Genomic DNA, 22,508 nt, shown 5'->3' with positions numbered 1-22,508 from the left:
TCTCCGTAGGATATTGATTTTCAGCCATAATGTCTACTCTAAACCATTCAAGGTAGATTGACCACGAGCTACGAGGTTGTAAAATTAAAGTTTCTGCTCCTTTAAAAGCCACAAGCTACGAAATCAACCTTGTTATTTGCAAAACACTGACGTCTCTGATTGGTCGAACTCGCGGTTACCATGGCGGCGGTTACCATGGCGACGTTTACCACTCCCACGAACGGCTTAAGCGATCTGAAGTATAATATCGGTAGTTTATGTATTCTACACCTTTGCCTTTTTTGCCGTTAGGTTAAAATGTTATTTTGAGCAGAAAAATAATTTTAAGAGGAAATGAAACGTACATTTGCCAGTGGTGCTAAAAAACGAAAGATATCGGACAAAAAAAAAAAAAAACCTTTATTCAGTCTACCAAAAGTGAAGTTACTCTGCGTGAAAGGGCGAGGCTTATTCCAACGTAAAACGCCGTATAATTGTATAGTTTTAATCAAATAAGGTTGGATTATTTCTATGTTGAGCTGCCTGTTCATGAAGCTGAAAGTGCACGTAATAAAATAATATACCATTGATGCAAACCAACAGGAATCCTTGGAATCCTCTATTATGTTTATGTTTTATGTGGGTAGGGGCCCCTTATTAGTTATTGAAACGGGCCCCCAGATGCTTAAGGCCGCCACTGAACTGCACCATGTGTTGCATGTTCCTAAACACAGCTAACAGTTTTCCAGGATTTCCATCTGGGTGCACCTTTAGTGTTTGCTTTATCAAACCTGTACAAATCTGTTTAGTAACAATCTACGTAATTAGCAATAAAACATCATTGGCCTAATGCACTTCATGTGTCAGTCTGCACCCAGCAAATATACAGCAGAAGCTCATCTCTGAGGTTCCCTGAGATTATGTCAATGAGAGAAATAAGAGTACAGACACTATTTAACATTCTAGCGTTGTATCTCCTTGTCCTCAGTTTCGGCGGGAAGTCTGTGTGTGTGTGTGTGTCTGTGTGCATGTGGTGGGGGGTGTACTGCGGAAATTCTCCCAGTTACCTAATATCTGCAGAGCGCATGTGCGGCTTTATCTCTGCACCTAGTCTCCCTAGAGGAGGACGCCCACTCTCTCTCTCTCTCTCTCTCTCTCTCTCTGTCTCTCGGTCTCTCAGTCTCTCTCTCTCTCTCTCTCTCTGTCTCTCGGTCTCTCAGTCTTTCTCTCTCTCTCTCTCTCTCTCTGTCTCTGTCTTTCTCTCTCTGTCTCTTCATGTCGTGATCTGATTTTTGGGTGATCTGCCTGCATGTCGTGGGACATTACACACACGAGTTTACAGAGTGATGGTGAGATTCTCAGTGGGTTTCAATTGAACGGTGGGTCAGCAAACAAATGCTGACCTGATTTGCAAAGATCCCAGATGTGTAAAATGATGTGGCACTGATAGTGGCGACTGCTTCCTCCTACAGAAGCATGCCCTCCTGCACCTACACATCCATTACATCATCACCTCCTCTGCTCCGTTTATGATGTTGTGACTTCTTTAATGATCATCCTGGAGGACAGTGAGGATGCAGAGGACTTGAGGGATAGAGAAAGGAGAACTTGTTACGTAAAAAAAAATACAAATTCAAGCTAAAATACATTTAAAATATAGCTACACTAAATATATGTTGCATAAAAGCATGCCGTTTGTTTAAACCTTCAAATGCAAAAATATACTACAAAATGCATAGAGATAAAAAAAATATAGAGATAGCAAAATTTCTCATCAATACCAATAACCGATAATTCAGAATGATATCTGTAGATACCTATAGTTTGATTTTCTTAAGGAAAAAAAATCTCTCCCAACTGCAAATTATACAGGGAACCCTCTCAATTAGTACATTACTATAATATAATAGCTATTAAATTCAAAAGCTATTTATTTTCTGATATAATAATTACACTAATAAAAACTGAAATGTTTATATGTTTGTAGTTTTAAACACTTGTCTTCATGACAAATTTATTCAAACATACATAATTAACAGCAAATAAGCTCCTCTCTAGTGTTTTTATAGTTTACTAATAAAATTTGACACGTGTTTTCTCGCCCTGTTGATTGACACGGCTTGATATAATCGGCTTTTTAAACAATCGGCTGATGGCCAATAAATGATTGCTTTTATTGGCCGATACATATATATTGGACTGTATAAATATAAATAGAATGATGAAAATATACTCAAAAAATACATTTAAGTAACTAAAACTTATTGAAAATATATTTATGTTAAAATCTACATTAGCAATATATTTTGGGCATTTTTGTATATTTTGAAACATATAAATATTGTATTTCTTTCCCCTTTGGTCTGTGTTTGTGTGTTATATTAAATATTTAAATAGGCCATATAGGCATAGGCAGCCTTTATCCTTACGCTACAAATTACAGCTGTATCCTAAAAGCTTTTCTGGGTCACCAGAGAGATAGACAGACAGAAAGAAGCTGGACAGAACCAGTATGGACCTGAATCTGTTGTTAGAGGTGTGACAAATTTCTGCAGTCTGCTTGTGAAAAGGCAAAATTTCTTCAGTGGTGTGGATATCAAGACATGGTCATTTGCCATTTGGTTGCCATGTTACCTGTCTCACATTACACACCTTCCAGTCCCACTGAATCAAAGTGCATGACGTCAACAGACACACACACACACACCTCACAGTTCACAACGACCTTTCATCTGGAGGACACAGACATTTAGGACTGGATGTTAGCTTGACAGGGCTAACTTTATGACTCCTATTCTTTAAGTTGTTAGTTTTCAGCTTTCTGGGGCGAGGAAAAGTTATTTGTGTGTTTCTCAGTTCATCAGGTGTTTCACTTTCAACCTGTTGGCTTGTTTCAGCTTCTAGCTGCTCTGTGTTCAGCTGAGTAAGTCTGACTATAAGTTAGACTGATTCATTATTATAGGTGGAATCATTGTCGATTTTTTGAGGATGAGGTGTGTGTTGGCCGCACTCTGTGGGATTGTACTTCTAACGCAGGTTATTATAACCGATTCACAAGAATCAGGTAAGTGTAGAAGTTTGTGTATGTATGCTGAAGAACCTTAACTTTAAAAATAGTTTTCCCTTAAACATCTTTTGATCCTTGAATTATCTTTCTCTGATGTCTCTCAGCCATGACATCCAACTGCAACTTTGATTAAACTTTTATTTGAATCATTATATTTATGATTTTAGCTTATAAACAAGAAATGTTAAATAGCTTAAGAATACTATAACTTTAAAACATTACTCTAATCTTTGTAGTTTTTGAGATTGCTCAAATGTAGAGTCACTAAGCCTGTATAAAAAGTCTGTTTTATTCAGTTGCATTTGAGTGTTTGCTGCTGACTGAGACTTAAAATTAGTAAGATTATTTTGTCTCGATTAGCATGTCCCCATGTCTTGCTTAATTGATGACATTTCTAACTTCCCTCTCAAACATAAGGGCCTGGTTTTACAGACAGGGTTTAGATTAAGCCAGGAATAGGCCTTAGTTCAATTAAAGCATTTAAATAGCTTTTTTTTACATGCCTTAGATACAACATTACTGGTGTGCATCTTGAGACAAAACAATAGCACTGACATATTTTAGGATCAGTTGCTTTCAGTTAAAACAGCTCAAACATGCCTTTTTTTAGTCTGGGACTAGCTTAAGCCTTGTCTGTGAGTCCATGGGATGACGTGTTATGTGAGCAGTTGAGAATATAAGCTTACATCTTTTATCTCCTGATGGATTGACAGATGATTCAGCCATTGGGTACTGTTCTCAGTTTGACTCGTGTGATGGCTGCATCAGCGGAGACCCGGCCCTCAACCTGACTCGATGTGTCTGGCAAAGCTGTAATGACGGTAAAAGAACACATGTAGCATATGAGTTTGGATGTATTCTCCTGTGCAATGTCTCTATTGTTTATGCACACATACATACAGAGGATCCCACTGACGGACATGCGATCCGAGCCACGGAGAGCGAGCTCAGGAACAACCCGGTGAATTATTCAAACGCAGGCAGTTACAGCTGCCGTCCACACAGACATCACACTCAGTAAATAATTCAACACCATTATCCACCCTCCTGGAAATAAGTGTAAGGGAGACATAAAGAGAGAGAGAGAGAGATGTTCAACAAGAAGTAGCATCTTTTAGTCTATTCATGCTCTGTTGCCAAGGCAACCGTTTCTGTAACACAGTCTCTTTCTCGCTCATTTAGACCCATATATCTAAAATACAATCTTACATGCTGCCTATACCCACCCAGCTTTACACAAACACAACTTAACTATTTAAAGGGATAGTTCACCCAAAATGCAAATTCTGTCACCATTTACTCACCCTCAAGTTGTTCCAGACCTGTATGAATTTCTTTTGCTGAAAACAAAAGAAGATATTTTGAAGAATGTCTGTAACCAAACCCATTTGATGACCCCATTGACTTCCATAGTATTTTTTTCCCCCATAGTCTACTATGGAAGTCAATGGGGTTTTCAAATGGGTTTGGTTACAGACGTTCTTCAAAATATCTTCTTTTGTGTTCAGCAGAACAACCTTTTTTGGGTGAACTATCCCTTTAAGGACGTGTTTTAGGGTAGTGCTGCCCATTGGACAAAGTTTAACGGCCAACCTTGTTATCCAATCACATTACAGCCTTGACGTCATTGAATTTCTCTCAGAGTTGTGCGACAGTCAATCACTGTTTGCGGATACCATAGAAATGCTGTAAATGGAATCTGTCGTAAAATAGTCAGCGACTTCTCTTATAAAATAGCATTTTTTCTGCATAAACTCTTAAAATAGATCAATCCAAAACGAATGTTTAATGGCAAACATGTTGAAGCTTCATGTCGATTTATTAACTGATAAGCTGTTTTCCGACATAAGCAGGTTATTCAGTGTATAGCGAAGCCTCTCCTCCATTGACATCCATTAATAAAGAAGAAGACGTCCTCTGCCCTCCTTCCCTGTGTACTGTATTTCTGCTAGCTTTGGAGGCTGGCCTTAAAGTGTAAAAAATGTGTTTAATTTTCAGGAAATGACACAAGATGCATGTCTGACACTGAAGACTCTGGAGGCTGCTCTGTCTACAATGAGACCGGCATGTGTCAAAGTGAGCAAAAAACTGATAATCACAACCTGCGTACATTTGTAAATGAATGTTTTATAAAAGGAGGAGTGTGTTGATATGCATGTTTTGTCTATTATAGCAGCAGATGGTGGGTCCGCTGGTGGTGGAGGCAAAGGCAAGGCATTTCATTTTCTCTGTATAAATCCTCACATGTCTATGTTTTTGTCGTTTACTGAATTCTCTTTTTCATTCTCATTCATAACACACACAGATAGCGCGAGCCCTGAGTTCTCTCAAGCATCATTTGACCTGTCCAGCTTCATCGGGGGAATCATCCTGGTGTTGGTGTTGCAAGCTGGGGCTTTTTTTGCCATGCGGTTCCTCAAAACAAAAGACAGTACCTATGAAACTATGTGAGCAAAATGCATTTATTAAGTGAAATGTACTTAAATATTTAATGCAGTGCACATGCAGCGTGATTAACTTACTGTTTTCCCCTTCTCTTACAGTGATCCACCTCAGTGAGAAAAGGAGTCGTGAATGAGAGAGAAAATTACTAAACAAAACATAAAGAGAAGCAGATATTCAAAGTGATAGATGTTGCATTGGCGGGAAGTCTATAGACACTATTTTCTCTTTTTGATGGTCCTAAAACATTATTAACCTTTTAATTGCTTTGGTTAAATTATCACCAGTTCTTGAATGACAAAAACTATATTTGTGCGTGTGTATATAAGAGAGAAATATGCAAAGAAAACAATATAGACGTGATATGAGAAATACATTAGAGGATTATTCACATTTGAATTTAGGTTTATGACGGTCTTGTGATTTGAATCTCTTTGGTTTGGCTCCGTTTCTGTGTGTTACATTGATTTGAGAAATTGTTGAACTATTCTGTTTCATATTTTGGTTAATTGCATGCCCTTTTATTTGCTTTTTATTGAATGTTATGTTTTGTAGTTAGTTATGGACTGAGTTTGTTATTCCTTTATGAATAATGAAGCAATAAAGTAATTAGACTCTGGGATGTTTTACAGCTTTACTCCTATAGGTGTCAGTAGAATGCAGTTATTAACTGCACAAACACAAGATAATCGGGCAGATTTTGGACCCTATTCTCCCCTTCTGACAATCCTAAAGTCCTGATTATTTTGATGGTTCAAGAGATTATTTGATCAGATCTTCCTGTGGTGTGAGGTGTGTTAAGAGTGGCTGAATCTTCTCAGAAGAACGTCCCTCAAGCCCCTGTATGAGTTTCTTTCTTCTGTTGAACACAAAAGAAGATATTTTGAAGAATGTTGGTAATCAAACATTTGACGGTAGCCATTCAAAATATCTCCTTTTGTGTTCAACAGAAGAAAGAAACTCATAAAGGTTTGGAACAACATGAGGGTGAGTGAATGATGACAGGATTACTATCCCTTTAAGCTGCTCCTTGTTGACCTCCAATACCAAGGATATTAATGAGTCAGGAGGATGCATTATTAATAAAACACTTACAATAAATAACTTATCTTGTGTTTTTGACAATATCTGAAATGGTCCTTCAGCTATTTTCTCTTTAATCCACTTTCAACATGAATTTCCAGCCTATACCTCAATTTTACAACCCCCTCAAGTATAGTATTCGAGTAAAAAGTTTTTATACTTTTTTTTTCTGTAATGCCTGAAACATTCTTATATATGTGTATATATATATATATATATATATATATATATATATATATATATATATATATATATATATATATATATATATATATATATATATATATATATATATATATTTATGGTAAAAACTGTCTGCTGTGCTTTCTGGATAATTTACAGATAATTATATTTATATACAGTATATATATATATATATTTTATGTATTATATATATATATATATATATACTTTTCTGTATATTATCAATTTCCTTAAATTTAACAGGACGTGTTTACAGTGCACATGACAGTCTGAATTTCAAGTTTTCATCTTCTCACATTCTCTTGTGTTGGATTTACGCACACATTTTACACCCTACCACACACACACACACACACACATTCAATCCACACACTCTCGCATATTCTTGAAGTGGTTTCCTTACAGTGACTCAGGGTGCAGGATGGCCAAATGAATAAAGAAACGTTATCAGCATTATGATAACATCATTGTAAATTTCTCACCTATTACCACCCTTTGCTACTTATACCAACATTGGAAATAAGTTAAATAGCAAGATATGTGGGAGAGAGCATATGTGACTATTTCATTGCAATTAATATTGCATCAAGACAGGGTTATTATCAATGACTAAAACTAAAACATTTCTGTTAATTGAACTTAAGCTGAAATAAAATAAAATACAAATATTAGTTGAAAAACTTAGGAAATGATGCCTATAAATAAACTGAAATAAGTTGAAGTTGAAGCTCTAAAATTATTAACTGGAAATAAAACTAACTAATACTAAAACTGAAAAAACTAATTTAACCTAAATAGCAGTATAAAAAATAAAATAAATGGAAAGACAAAAGCACATAAAGGAATTACTAAAATTAAACAAAAATTAACATGAAAACTAAAAATATAAAAATAAGTTACAGTTAATTCAGAATTACTTCAAAATAGATGTAGGCTATGAAATAATACACGTTCATTGTGGAATGTTACCCAAGAGATACAGAAGGAGAGAAATAGAAAGAAAGTATTGAAAAATGCCATTGAGGTCTTGAGTCTGGCATATAGATATTAACCAACATGATCTCATGAAAGTGCGCATCTATAGCACGAATTTTAGGCTATTTCTCGTACCATTTATACGCCAAAAATAGTTTTTGCGTGCAAATGATACGCACTGAAAACCCCTTGGGTGTGGAGAGCGTGTGTATTACACGCCATAAAATGCGTATCATATGCACGCAAAAACTATTTTTGCCGTATAAATGGCACGAGAAATTAAATTCGTGCTATATACGCACTTTCATGAGAGCATCAGTTACAATCTTCTTTTATCCTTTCCTTGACCATGTGACTGAAACAACAAATATATGAGACATTCAAACGGACCAATCAGCAGATTAAAGCTTCCCCCACCATAGCATGCAGAAACCCCTCGATGTCTTGGTCTAGATCGCATCAGTGGCTGTATGAATGTACTCACATTTTCACATATAAGAGATATCTTACTGGTGTTTTTGTTAGATATTGGACGCAAGGCACTAGGTGTACGTTCTAGAAGCAGTGCTTGTAAGACATAAACTATGATATTTGAGAGTGCTTTCTTTGTTCTGAAAGTGTCAAAACCACAAAACTGTCCGTCTATCTATTTTTTCTCTATCTAAGCAGCGGTAGCATTTGACCGGTCACACTGACCTAGCCGTTACACCAATGCATGACATAATGGATAAGTCTATATTTGACCTTTTCTTATCTGGCATAAACACAGGTTTGTGAGGATGTAAGTTTCTCGCGTTATCTTCTTGCTCTCTGCTAAAGGGCCCTCTTGTTCTCTTCGCAAGATTATTATACTCAGATCTCTCAGACTCAAAGTCTGATTTTTTTTTTTTTTACTTATTTAATTTCAACATTGTACTCAATTATTAAAGTTTGATTATTATTTACTTGCTTGTTATTAATTTATTCCTTATTAAGGAAATAGAAACTATTTTTGGAGGTGTAAGACTCGTCTAGACGGATGCAGACGTCTGCTAATAACCGGCAAACACATTCTCTCTGACTATTGTCCTCTGCAATGATTCAACATCAAAATTACTCTATTAATCATGCCAAAATCCAACAAGGTTTAAAATAAATGACATTAAGCTGTATCAGTATAAGAAAACAAAAATAAATTCAGTTTATGATACATACTATCACATTTAAATGATGGCACTGATGCAGTGTAATCCAGGCAGATTTACAAGAATTACAAATTGCTTTGAATAGAAGTGTCTGCTGAATGCATTAAGGTAATTAAAGTACAATGGTTATAAGTGTGATAAGTATGATAACATAAAAACAAATTAGCATTAAAGTTGTAAAAGCAAAATTAAAATTAAATCACAGAACATAAATCAGATATATGATTTATGTTATATATGATTTATGTCCTCTAGTGCTTCACTTTCTGTAAAGCTGCTTTGAAACAATATGTATTGTGAAAAGCGCTATACAAATAAATTATGAATTGAATTGAATTGATTATTAAGTATTTAGTTCAACTAAGTATTTAACAGATGAAGCTGTAAGTTGTGACTGGAGAAGACGAGGATGTATAAGTATGGATGAAGACGGCGCTCTGAAGGAGAAAGATCTGCTAAAATGCATGAAAAAAACAAACATTTTATAGATCATGTCTATATGTGATAGGAAGGACCAAGAAATGATCCACTAAACTATCTTAAACGTCTCTTTGTCCATCATTAGTCACACAGACTACAAGCGATTGTGGTTTTAACACCACTTAAGTGGGCATGCAACAAAATGTCTGCAACAAAAACAGCTGTGAGCATCAACTTCCTCTCAAGGGATTTTAAAACATACAACCTTTCACAAGTTCACACTTACAAATAATCAGATAAAAGAGCTCTGAGCTCGAAACGTCTGTAATATCGCTGGCTGGCACTGAAACCATGCCGATAGTGAGTCGGGTGGCGGAGGGATGCAGAAAATTACAATACAAAGCCTGTAACTGATACGCAGCATATAGAGTTTGTAGCTAATGCTAATTTTCAACTACTGTCCCTGGTTGGGCATTTCTAAGAGGAGGAGAGTCGGCTATGTGTGTATAAATAACACATATATATAGGCCTCCTCTAGTGCTAAAATGATAGATCATTTGAATGTGTTCCTTACGAACTTTGTTAAAGGGATAGTTCACCCAAAAATTAAAATTCTGTAATTTTACTCATAGTTGTTCCAAACCTGTGAATTTCTTTCTTCTGCTGAACACAAAAGCAGATAAATATGGATAACCAAACAAAGTTTTACTTCCAAAGTATTTTTTTTTCCCTCCAATCTCTATACTATTGAAGTCAATGGGGTCCATCAACTGTTTGGTTACCGACATTCTTCAAAATATCTTCTTTTGTATTCAGCAGAAGAAAGAAATTCATACAGGTTTGAAACAACTTGAGGGTGAGTAAATTATGACAGAATTTTCATTTTTGGGTGAAAATTTTCACCCAAAAATGATAAACATTATATCATTCAAAAATGATAAACATTAAACAAACTTTTGATAAACATAATTTCTAGCTTGTAATACACATACCCTGGTGAACATAGAAGTATGGAGATGCATATGCAGCAGTTTCTCAGAAGGATAAACAAGCTTATTATTGAACAAAATATAATGATTAACTAATGATAATGTCTGTAAAATAATACAGAAGATATAAGGAACATAGTGAATATACACTCACCTAAAGGATTATTAGGAACACCTGTTCAATTTCTCATTAATGCAATTATCTAATCAACCAATCACATGGCAGTTGCTTCAATGCATTTAGGGGTGTGGTTCTGGTCAAGACAATCTCCTGAACTCCAAACTGAATGTCAGAATGGGAAAGAAAGGTGATTTAAGCAATTTTGAGCGTGGCATGGTTGTTGGTGCCAGACGGGCCGGTCTGAGTATTTCACAATCTGCTCAGTTACTGGGATTTTCACGCACAACCATTTCTAGGGTTTACAAAGAATGGTGTGAAAAGGGAAAAACATCCAGTATGCGGCAGTCCTGTGGGCGAAAATGCCTTGTTGATGCTAGAGGTCAGAGGAGAATGGGCCGACTGATTCAAGCTGATAGAAGAGCAACTTTGACTGAAATAACCACTCGTTACAACCGAGGTATGCAGCAAAGCATTTGTGAAGCCACAACACGCACAACCTTGAGGCGGATGGGCTACAACAGCAGAAGACCCCACCGGGTACCACTCATCTCCACTACAAATAGGAAAAAGAGGCTACAATTTGCAAGAGCTCACCAAAATTGGACAGTTGAAGACTGGAAAAATGTTGCCTTGTCTGATGAGTCTCGATTTCTGTTGAGACATTCAGATGGTAGAGTCAGAATTTGGCGTAAACAGAATGAGAACATGGATCCATCATGCCTTGTTACCACTGTGCAGGCTGGTGGTGGTGGTGGTGTAATGGTGTGGGGGATGTTTTCTTGGCACACTTTAGACCCCTTAGTGCCAATTGGGCATCGTTTAAATGCCACGGCCTACCTGAGCATTGTTTCTGACCATGTCCATCCCTTTATGGCCACCATGTACCCATCCTCTGATGGCTGCTTCTAGCAGGATAATGCACCATGTCACAAAGCTCGAATGATTTCAAATTGGTTTCTTGAACATGACAATGAGTTCACTGTACTAAAATGGCCCCCACAGTCACCAGATCTCAACCTAATAGAGCATCTTTGGGATGTGGTGGAACGGGAGCTTCGTGCCCTGGATGTGCATCCCACAAATCTCCATCAACTGCAAGATGCCATCCTATCAATATGGGCCAACATTTCTAAAGAATGCTTTCAGCACCTTGTTGAATCAATGCCACGTAGAATTAAGGCAGTTCTGAAGGCGAAAGGGGGTCAAACACAGTATTAGTATGATGTTACTAATAATCCTTTAGGTGAGTGTATTTGAATATATGATATACAGTGAAAATAATGAGAAAGATTACAAAAGTGAGGAGTTACTCTGTTCATTCTCTCCCTCAGATAACATTCAAGGACACAGGGCCTCAGTATTAGTCAGAAACAAGAGAAAGAAAGGATATACCATATTAAACTCCTGCATGTTCTAAAGCCACACTAACTTAATTACCTCTTCCTCTACAGGGAGTGCCTCTGCATGACTGTGACATGGGTCAGGACTTGAACTTTTCTGGATCTCTGTCACATCCTTGTGGATCCTTTTTTCTTCTTCTTTTGGGGAACAGAGAAGAATTTGGATTTGGTGGCTAGGAAACGTTCTTCGTTCCTCTTCATCCAAGGTTTGGCAGAGGTTTGAGCAACAGCTCTTGGGAGAGTTTGTGTTGAATGATATGCTCCATATATCTTGCTTGCAGAGATTGATACATTTTCCTTATGGATTTTCTTGTTTTTGGTAGTTTCTTTGTTGTCACCATGTTCATGTGATCCATACCTCTTCAGATCTCCCAACAGCAAGCCACTCCAAAGAGGTAAAATGGTAAGGTAACTATCAATGATGCCTGGATAAAAGTATGGGTTGTCCTCTTTTGCCAAACATGTCTCACCTGACACTTGTTCCTTCACCTCTTTCAGGACCTGCTGAAAATAAGCAGAGAATGGTGAGCTGACGCTTGTTGCATGCATCCGGTCTTGAATGGTTTCTTGCAGGGTATCCTTTTTGGATCTTGAAATCACACTTTCCAGAATAGTCAGACTGTCTTTGACACTTTTTGTGTGTTTTGTGGGGTTGTGAGCAGCGTACATAATGCCCTGAACACAATTCTTGATTCAGTTATGGATCTGGCATTTTGGAGTCTTGCAAAAGCAAACATCGCAAAGTTTCTCAGTCCTTTGTCATCCGTTTGCCTATAGACTGCCTGTTTGACTGCTTTTAAAATGTGCGCAGAGCAAATGTGCAGAACAGTGTGTGACTTGATGTCATCCCAGGATTTCTTACCCATGCAAATGTCATATGCTCTGTTGAGGTAGGAGATGATGTGCTCTTTGTTAAAAGCAAGCATCACACTCTGTGTTAAAGCCCAGCTGTAATCAGTCTCTACCTGGTAAATAGGGACTTGTGTGAATTTTGTCAAATGTAATGTAAATTGCATGAGCCAAAATGTGATGGGTGGTTCAGAGTGATCATTGGATAGCATTTCTAGAATGGGAAGAGGCAGGGGCGGAGCTAGACTCTCAGTACAGTGGGGGAGGAGCTTCATCATGGGGCCCTCTGCTACCAAGTCATTTTAAAATTAAAACCGTAAAAAAAAGTAAAATATCTGATGAATGCATAGCATATGTAATAATGTGTTACTTGTTGAGCCAAGTAAGCTTTTATGTTAAATAAAAGTAAAACACAAAGACTATCTCGTTCTTTTCAGAGAACAGTCTGTTTTCTTTCGTTTTGAATTGTTCTGTAAAAGTACACATTTCGAACTTTCTATAGATATATTTCTCAGGTGTGTGAGGCAAGTAGGCTACCTTATACGCTGAGTTTCGGTTCATTAATGAGACGAGCTCCAGTTCACGCGCCGGCGCCTCCGTGTCGTGATTATCTTTTGTCTGCTATATTTACTTCTTATTTATTAAATCCAGACAATTGGTTGATGAAACATTGATTAAAATTAAGATACAATTAATACAAAACGAAATTCGCCTTAATGAATGGCTTTGTACTTTATGTTTGATGTCTCTGGGAAAGTTTTAAAGCAGTCTTTCAGTGCCGCTTTCAGAGCGGTCACGTTCGTAACGGGGAACTGTCACGTAACATTGTTTTTTCCATAAATGCGAACACGAAAAATAAGACAAAATTAATATTTTGTTCTGTGGAGAGCCAGTCCTTCTTCATCCGGTGGGTAGTATTACTTTTTGTAATTTTGCCACTTAAAAGTTAAAGTTTTTTTGTGTCACGTCCATTACGGATGTGTAGCTATTTCCCTCATATTAAATATAAAACGCATGTGTAGACTAGACTGATATTTTTCTAATGTCTGGACTCCTTTATTAAGGAGTATGGATAAACAGACGTTTCAATATATTGGTATTAAATGCATTTTCTGAGAATTTACATTTCAAGTTTTTTTTACCTCAAATCTCACATCCATAATGCTGGAATTGCCCAATTTTAAAGAAATTATCCTCAACTAGTTTTGTGGTGCAGGTCTACGTATTTTATAATGTTAACTTCAAATAATACTAATAGTAATTTAAAGATGTGGTAGCATTGGATCTGGACGGGAAGGATAACTCTGGGAGTTGGAAGGGGTGTGTTGCGATTCTGCCTTCTCACACACATTTCGGTTTCATATCGCATATCAGCCATCATTTCTAGTAAAGAAAATGACAAAAATAGTAACGCACAGTAACTTGGATAAGTAATGTTAATCTGATTACTGGTTTGGAAATAGTAACGCGTTAAATTACTCGTTACTGAAAAAAGTTACCGGCATCACTACTGGCAAGGTGACGCACTTCCTGTTCAGTGACGCAAGATCGGCGGTGTTTGAGCACGTTTGAGCACCACCTAATTGGCACGGGGCCCTGGGGTGACCGCACCCAAGCACCCACGCTATCTCCGCTACTGGGAAGAGGTGGTGCATCTCGAGCCTTTCCTGGAAGAGCGAGCGCATAGTAGAACCATAGACTGTAAAAAAAAATGGACAAAGCGTCTGTGAAGTCACCCATAGACTTTCTGAAGAACGGTTTTGAGGCCGTTAATGGGGGGTATGGCGGCGCCATCTTTTGAAAATCTTGGGAAATTCTAACCCCGCCCACCTTCTGGCCAATCCATATATGGGTAAAAGGGCGGGCTTTGTGTGAGACTGAGCCGGCCGGTGGACGCGCCTCTTCAGCCAAGCAGCCTCAGCTATCTGTAACGTTATAAGATCGACTTAGCCTGGGAAAACCCAGACAACTTCCGGCAAATTTAGATTTGCTCTGAAAGTTAGTCTGGCAAAGAGCTCATTCAAGCCCATTTCCAATCCGTCGAAATCGCAGCACCAATCAGAAACGTTGGGGCGGGCTTTACACGATGACGACAGCGCTGGGATTTTGAAGCAGATTTTGTAGCCTACATTACAAAGATGGATGCCGCCGTCGAACATCACTCGATCGAATCAGCTATCGCGTCTGTTTTAAGCGATTTGAACGTTTCCTTTTTGTTAAAAACCGAGCAAAGAACAACACTCGGAGATGTTTCTCCGGCGCTCTGCATACGTCATCTCCTTCATCGCTCTGATTGGGTTTAGGTCTATTCGCGATGTCCGTTGGTGACACCCTCTGGAAATGATTTGTCTATGACGCTTTGCCAGACCATAACTCAGTTACAACTGAGAATGGTCTGGTTTTAACCAGGCTAAGATCGACTGGCAGACTAGGCTACTTTTTACAGTCTATGGCTACTACATTCACTGCAAAGCTGCTGAAGAGTACAACCCATCAAAATATATTAACACTCCAATGTGGGACATATCAGTCTATTCTTATGTTACATTTATTCATTTGACAGATGCATTTACAGTGTTTCAAACGTCAGTTATAACCGGTTATAACCATAGGTAAAGTACCTCGGACGCTAACTTATCTGAGGCGATTTAATGCTAACTGTTGCAGTGCCACTGCCCACAAACACTGATGCTAAATAGTGCTAACTACGTGAAATAGTAGTGGAATGTCACTTACCGGAAAAAATGGAGTGAAGTACTCCTACAGTGTCGGTCAGTGCAGTTTATAGCAGAGCAATCCATTTTATGTACGATATTTCAATACAAATGTTCAGAAAGGATACAGAGGTGGTATGATGTGTTGTGTCAGATCATGGCCGAGACGTAAAATTTCAGGAATTCCACTCGGCGCAGCCCGTTATCAGCTGTCAATCAAGCTGTCAATCAAAGTTAACCACGCCCTTATTTGTCATACATTTTATATCTAAATACGATCTAAACTAACGAGTTAGAAAAAAATTCACCCCCTCACAGTTGTCAGGCACTCGGAACCTATCGAAAAATATGAAACTTCAAAACATGAATTTAGGCTGTGAAAACGGACATTTTAACATGGGGTCTATGGACATTTGCTCCCGTTTGGGACCTGCCCCTAGCGGATTTTCGATGTATTGCAGTTTTTTCGCACTTCCGGGTAGGCTTCATTTTTCAGATTAGAATGTTTCCGCTTGAGTAGAACACACGCTTTCACAGGTCTGGTATTTTTGAGTTAACTCCTCCAGTGGGATCTAGATAGAGGGACACAGGAGACCTTTTACTCCGCAAATGATGCACACGAATGCTGATGCCAAGCTCTGTGTACAAATGGACAATGAATGGATTCATGCTACAATGTTGTATGTGGCCTGGTATCTTGAAATATTTGGTGTCACATTCCTTGAGGATTGTTTGCATCAAGTATACTTCCATCAGGATGTCCTTGTGGACGGATTCTTTTTTCCTCATTTCAGAGCCGATTACCTTCAACACATTTTTACTGAGACACTCAGTCATGTTTCCAGCCAAGAGTTGCTCCGTTGGTGTTGATTGAAGTCTGGTGTAAAAATGATGACTGGGTCCATGGATTAAGGCCTTTGCTATATTCCCTCTTTTTAGGTATAGGTTGCTGGCCTACATTTTTTTTTTCTGAGAGTTTGGGTTGTATGTCTCCAGTTTGATGAGACATACAACTCGCTTTTTTTACAGGGTTTTTGTGCATTTTGAAAGAGTATTGGGCCGTGCACGAAGGGAATGTGCAGACTGCTGAAATGCGTAAATATGTAATAATTCTTTTCTGCTCTTGGGAGTCTTGACATGTTGGTATTTAAACGAGGTTTTTTTTTTCCAAGGTGGTCTTAATTTTGAGGACCCTTTCATGATCATATTCCACCTTTTTCTCTCCATAGTGATAGTGATAAAATGTTCTTCTCACCTTTAGCCATGGTCTCCAAACATTTAGTCCAGACTCTCTCTCCTCTTGATGGCCTCAGGTGTACTGTTCAGACCCCCTGATCTGTCGGGCTCCAGATTTGTTGCGTCCGAGTCGGTGCCTGGTTCCAGATGTTTTGCGCCTCTCTCTTTCCAGAACCTCTGTATCATACTGGGTTTTCACGTCTGCCATTTCCGTACCTGTGGTCGAACAATTAATCAATTTCCAAACACATTTTAGATTAAATATGATCCAACTTCAACTAATGACTCCCATTATGATCCCATAGTGAAAAATAAAAATACAAAAATGTATTGGAAATACATTTATTTTATGCTAAGTATACTACAGTAAAATGCATTTACATATTTATATACTTTATATAAATACCCTGCAATTGTACTTTTGGTATAGTAAATTGATATACTTAAAGTCTGCTAAATTGGAACAACTAATTTTGTACTAATAGACTTTTGTTATCCGGAAATAGTTCTGAGGTCCAACTTAAGATATACTTGTGCATGCGACCTTATGGACATTTGTCTTTTTCATTTATTTATTTTTTTGGATAATTTTGCCAGTGTTAATGGCAACTGCATGAATTTTGGCAGAGGTGTGTATTTTTACTGGAAGTTTACTTTTTCACCCCCATTTACTTAAAAAAAAAAAAACTATTTTGCACTATAGGTACACAAAATAGTTTCACTCAGGACCTGTGAATTTTTAATCACAGGGCCATTTAACTACAAAAGGACACAATCTATGTTAATAGGCTTTCATTCTGTTGGAAAGGCTTCAAAATTTTACATTTGACTATTTATTACCAGATGGTGCCATTTTCTCATTTTTGGCCTATAAAGCAACTCACTTTATTCCGGTTTTCTACTTAGGCATATTATAGAGCCAATTGCATAAATTATGCAGCTATAATTGTATGGGTGTGTTGATGTCAGAGTGTGGTTTGTATGTGTAATAAACTAAATTGTTTGTGTGTGCTCGTTTGTGTGCTTGTAATATTTGAGAGAGAAAAACTCTACTGCAAATCATAAATCCAACCACTGTGTGCACCAGTGGAGCTTTGCTGGCATCTAACGGAGAAACTGTGGTACTGCACCCTAACAAAATCTTACTGAAAGCTCATTGAGATATCAACTTCAAATTTGGAGCACGACTTGTTTAGATTTTATACAAAATATTGTTCATTAATCATTTGCATACTTAAACCTCAATAACTTTTTTTGTTTTCACTTTTTTTCACTTCTACAATAATCTGCCAAGGGTCTCTTTTCAAAATGAGATCAGACTGTAGGGTTAGACAAGACTGTGTTTTCCCAAGTTCCTCTGGAAAAAACCCAAAGCAGCCAAAACAAGAACAATGTGTGTGGTTTTGGATAAATATATCTCAAGTGTGCTCAAGTGAGTTCATTTTTTTGGTATCCATCTCTAGAGAGAGTGATTTCTCTCTAGATCTTTCTTTTACCTGCTGCTTTTTTTATAACCTGATGAGCTCAAGTTATTTTCAACAGATTGTTTACTTGAACTGCTTAGAAGAAGTAAGTTACTCTCCAGGACCGCCCTGGGAATGGATTAGCTGAAGAATCATTATCTGTAACCTTTTGATATTTTGCTAGAAGTTTTTTTATTATTGTGTAACCAAGTATATTTCTCTTTTGTTTGAATAAATGAAGTTTTATGTAAACAAAGTTCGGGAGGAGCATGTTCAGGTAATCATCCAATCAGCGCAAGAAGAAGCCAGTATAAATAAAGCCTTCCCTTACCTCCTGTCTCATGACTAATTTCTCAGCATCCCACCACCACCCCTTCACCCCACATTCGGCTGGGTCCGCTTATAGTTACCTATGTTCTCTTTCATAGGTTCACTCAACGCTGCGTAGCTTAGGACGCAGTGGGAACGCCCTCTGGGTGTGCCGATTGTCTGAAGCCCTTATAGAATCACGCCAATTCATTGGCTGATGGCGCAGGCGCCGCCCCGACGCTCTTGCGTCGTCACATTATATTATTGCGCGCGCGCCATCTGCTCCTCAGATTTCTCTGCCTTCACGAAGCGGCCATTTTAGCCCTTCGGTCTCGGTTTTTCTGGCCCAAATAATTTGGATTTATCATCAGCATTCTTCATCTGCACTTCAGCGACTGCGAATAGTGGAACTCAGTTCTCCTTGCGGTGAAGTGCCATGGAGTTTTGTCGTTGCCCGCCGCCATGCGTTCGCTTTATTGCGAACGACGACCCTCACAGTAAGTGTGTTAAATGTATGGGTTTTTCGCATGCGCGCGAGGCTGTTTTAGGCTTGTCTAAATGCAAGTTTTGTGACAACCTGCTTCTCAAAACCCTCCGCTCTCGGCTCGCGGTTTTTGAGAAGGAGTCATTCGTTCCCCCCCGTCGCGCTCCCGAGGCTGCCGAGGCCTCGTTGGAATCCGCGACCTGGGGTTCGGATGTAGAGCTCGAGGATATAGAGTACGAGCAGACGGGCCAGGCCCTTTCTCTCCCTCCCTCTCCCGAGCACGCACGCGGTGTTCGGCCAGTCGAGTTTTCGCATGATTATTTATGCCCCAGCCCGAGAGCGCGCGAGACGGTTTCTTTCGGCCTGGAAGATATTATTTACACTACAGCGTCCGACTCTGAGGATTTCGGGCCTGTTTTAGCTACTGACGGTCTCCCGCCTAGCGGCCAGGAGGCGCGGCCTACTGCGGCCTACACGGAGCTTATCGACCTGCTTTCGCGCGCTACGGAGAAGCTCTCTATCGACTGGCCCGACGAGCCCCGCGAGTCACAATCGTCTAAACTCGACGAGAGATTTTTAAGTGGCCCTAATTCTAGGCCTGAGCGGAGAAAGCTGCCCTTCTTCAGTGATCTGCATCACGAGATCTCCAGATCCTGGAAGCAGCCTTTTTCCGCGCGTCTAACAAACGCGGCAGCCGCTGACTTCACCAACCTCGTTGGTTCTGTGGAGCAGGGCTATTCCGCCATTCCAGCGGTTGAGGACACGTTGGCTACTCACCTTTCTCCGTCGTCTGCTCCGTCGTGGAAATCTCGCCCCCTCCTTCCCTCTAAACCGTGCAGGACTACTTCCGCCCTTATCGGAAAGTCCTACATGGCAGCTGGTCAGGCAGGCATGGCCCTACATACTATGGCCATCCTCCAAGCCTACCAGGCGGATGTCTTGAAGGAGATGGACGAGGGAACAGGAATTACGCCAGAAGCTGTCAAAGAGCTTCGTAAGGCCACGGATCTGGCCTTAAGAGCCACCAAACACACCGCACGCGCTATAGGTCGTTCTATGGCAGGGGCGATTGCTGCAGAGCGCCACCTATGGCTTAATCTCACGGAGATCCATGACAAAGAGAAGGTTTTCCTCTTGGACGCCCCAGTTTCTCAATCTGGACTGTTTGGGGAGGCGGTCAACACTGTGGTTGACAAGTTTCGGGCCGCAAAATCCCAGTCAGCTGCCCTCAGGCAGTTTATGCCCAGGAGGGCTAGGGAATCCTCTAACCCCTCCCCGGCTCAACCCAGAGAACGTTCGTCTCATAGGCCGGATTTTGCTGCTAGGAGAAGTGACTCGGTTCATCCCCCACCTGCTACGGTTTGGGGAGCCCGCGGTCGCCCGTTCCCCCGCCAGCGACCTCATAAGCGTCTGGAGCTGAAGCGGTCTAACAAACCCTTCGCTCCAGCCGCCTCGAATCGTTCCTGACCCGCAGGTCAGAAAGAGGAGAGCTTCCCCCGATTTACGAGGTTGGGACAGACCGCGAAAGCGTTTCTGCCCACCTCTAACTCGCTCTCCTTCTCTAAACCTGTCACTTTCGCCACCCGGCGTGTTTCGAAGTGCAGTTACTACTCGACCTCGTTCAAACCGTCCGGCGCAGGAGGACGGAGACGCGTTCAGCTTTCTCCCCTTGCCTCCGACGCGTTTGATACCTGCTGCTCGCGTCCTCGGAGACACTTTCGGTTTTCCTCAGGAGCAGGCAGACCCTATGATCTTGATCAAACAGGCAGTGGTACCTCCCGCTACGTGTCAGGACGTCAAGTGCCCTCCTTCACGTTGGACCACACCACCCCACAGGAGTCAGCGCGTCACCCTAACTCAGGTATGTCCGCCACATTGCAACACTCCTCTTCCTCTCTCTCATTTCTTTCAAGAATGGAGGCGTCTGCCAGGGGTATCGCCTTGGATCCTCCGCACGGTTCGGCTCGGCTACACACTTCAGTTCTGTCGCCCGCCCCCTTGCTTCAACAGAGTCTTTCCAACTGTAGTCAACAGCGCCTCAGAGGCTTCTGTACTACAGCAGGAGATTTCGTCCCTTCTCCTCAAGGGAGCAATAGAAGAGGTTCCTCCGAAGGAAGTCGAGCAAGGCTTCTTCAGCCGTTACTTCTTGGTCCCGAAAAAGGGCGGAGGTCTGCGACCAATACTGGACCTGCGCCGGCTAAATTTCTCCCTTTACAAAGGGAAATTCAAGATGTTGACGCTGAAAGCTATCATATCTCAAATTCGAGCAGGGGACTGGTTCGTGACAGTAGACTTGAAGGATGCATATTTTCATATTCAGGTCGTACGGCGACACAGGAGGTTCCTCAGGTTTGCCTTTGGAGAGAGGGCGTACCAGTACAGGGTCCTTCCCTTTGGTCTCGCTCTAGCGCCGAGAACGTTCACAAAGTGTATGGATGCTGCTCTGGCCCCGTTGCGGCTCCAGGGCATCCGTATACTCAACTACCTGGACGATTGGCTCCTTTTAGCCCAATCCAGGGAATTAGTGACTCACCACAGGGACATTGTCCTCCGTCACATTCAGTCTCTCGGCTTGAGGTTGAACACGGAGAAGAGTGTTCTTACCCCAACTCAAAGCACAGTTTTCTTAGGGGTGCGCCTGGATTCCGTTCTGATGCAGGCCCGTTTGGCTCCTGCCCGGATTTCCAGTCTTTTGACATGTTTGGCTCGCTTCACGCTCGGCCATCGTGTTTCTGTGGGCACTTGCCGCAGGCTTCTGGGTCACATGGCCGCAGCATCCCCTGTGCTTCCCCTAGGGTTGCTCCACATGAGACCGTTTCTGTGGTGGATGAAACTCTCAGGTGCCCGGTCCACAGGACCGGCTCTTCGCCTGTTGAAGGTGTCGCGCAGTTGCTTCCGCGCCCTTTCAATTTGGCGGGACCCTCTCTTCCTTCGGAAAGGGGTCGACATGGGTGCAGTTTTCCGTCGCCAAATGGTTACGACGGACGCCTCTCTGACCGGCTGGGGTGCGGTTTTCGAGGGCAGGCCAGCATGTGGGGTCTGGACTGGAGAGACTCTCTCTTGGCACATAAACAGCTTGGAGCTGAGAGCTGTTTCCCTGGCCCTTCTTCACTTTCTCCCCTTTCTCGAAGGACACCATGTCATTGTCAGAACAGACAATATGGCGGTAGTGTCTCATGTAAACCGACAGGGGGGTTCACGGTCGCGCACCCTGGACAGGCATGCGCGCCACCTTCTCCTGTGGTCTCAGGGCAAGTTCCTTTCACTGAGGGCAGTCCATGTTCCTGGGATCCTGAACCTCGCAGCAGATTTTCTGTCGAGGCAGAAGCTCAGGTCGGGGGAATGGATGTTGAACCGCCGAACAGTTGCCCTGATTTGGGAAGTGTTCGGAAAAGCAGAGGTGGACCTCTTTGCATCACAGGAGTCGTCCCAATGCCCACTTTGGTTCTCCCTGAGCCCCCCAGCACCATTGGGGATAGATGCGTTCGCCCACCCGTGGCCAATGCAGAAACTTTATGCATTCCAGCCTGTCAAGTTGATCCAGGCAGTTCTGTCCAGAGTGAGGGAGAGCGGAGCCCGTCTCCTACTT

General features: G+C 40.9%; 2 protein-coding genes across 2 annotated transcripts in view; both read left to right on the top strand.

Moving 5' to 3' along the window:
* The window catches only part of LOC130084254 (elongation factor 1-alpha-like), a 163,716-nt gene that overhangs the window by 8,747 nt on the left and 132,461 nt on the right, over nt 1-22,508 (top strand). The gene's annotated exons all lie outside the window — the stretch shown is intronic.
* cd164l2 (CD164 sialomucin-like 2) lies at nt 2,892-5,872 on the top strand. Its single transcript, XM_056249508.1, has 6 exons — nt 2,892-3,043; nt 3,760-3,867; nt 5,045-5,122; nt 5,226-5,255; nt 5,352-5,493; nt 5,590-5,872. Exons 1-6 carry the CDS (start codon nt 2,968-2,970, stop codon nt 5,603-5,605), a joined length of 450 nt encoding a protein of 149 aa, XP_056105483.1. The 5' UTR covers nt 2,892-2,967; the 3' UTR covers nt 5,606-5,872.

The sequence above is a fragment of the Rhinichthys klamathensis genome, unplaced genomic scaffold (genome assembly GCF_029890125.1).
Source record: "Rhinichthys klamathensis goyatoka isolate OS25496 unplaced genomic scaffold, OSU_Roscu_1.1 h1tg000060l_1, whole genome shotgun sequence".
In the NCBI taxonomy this organism is placed as follows: Eukaryota; Metazoa; Chordata; class Actinopteri; order Cypriniformes; family Leuciscidae; genus Rhinichthys; species Rhinichthys klamathensis.
Note: the sequence above shows the minus strand (reverse complement) of the source record. Positions and strands in the feature narration are given on the sequence as shown.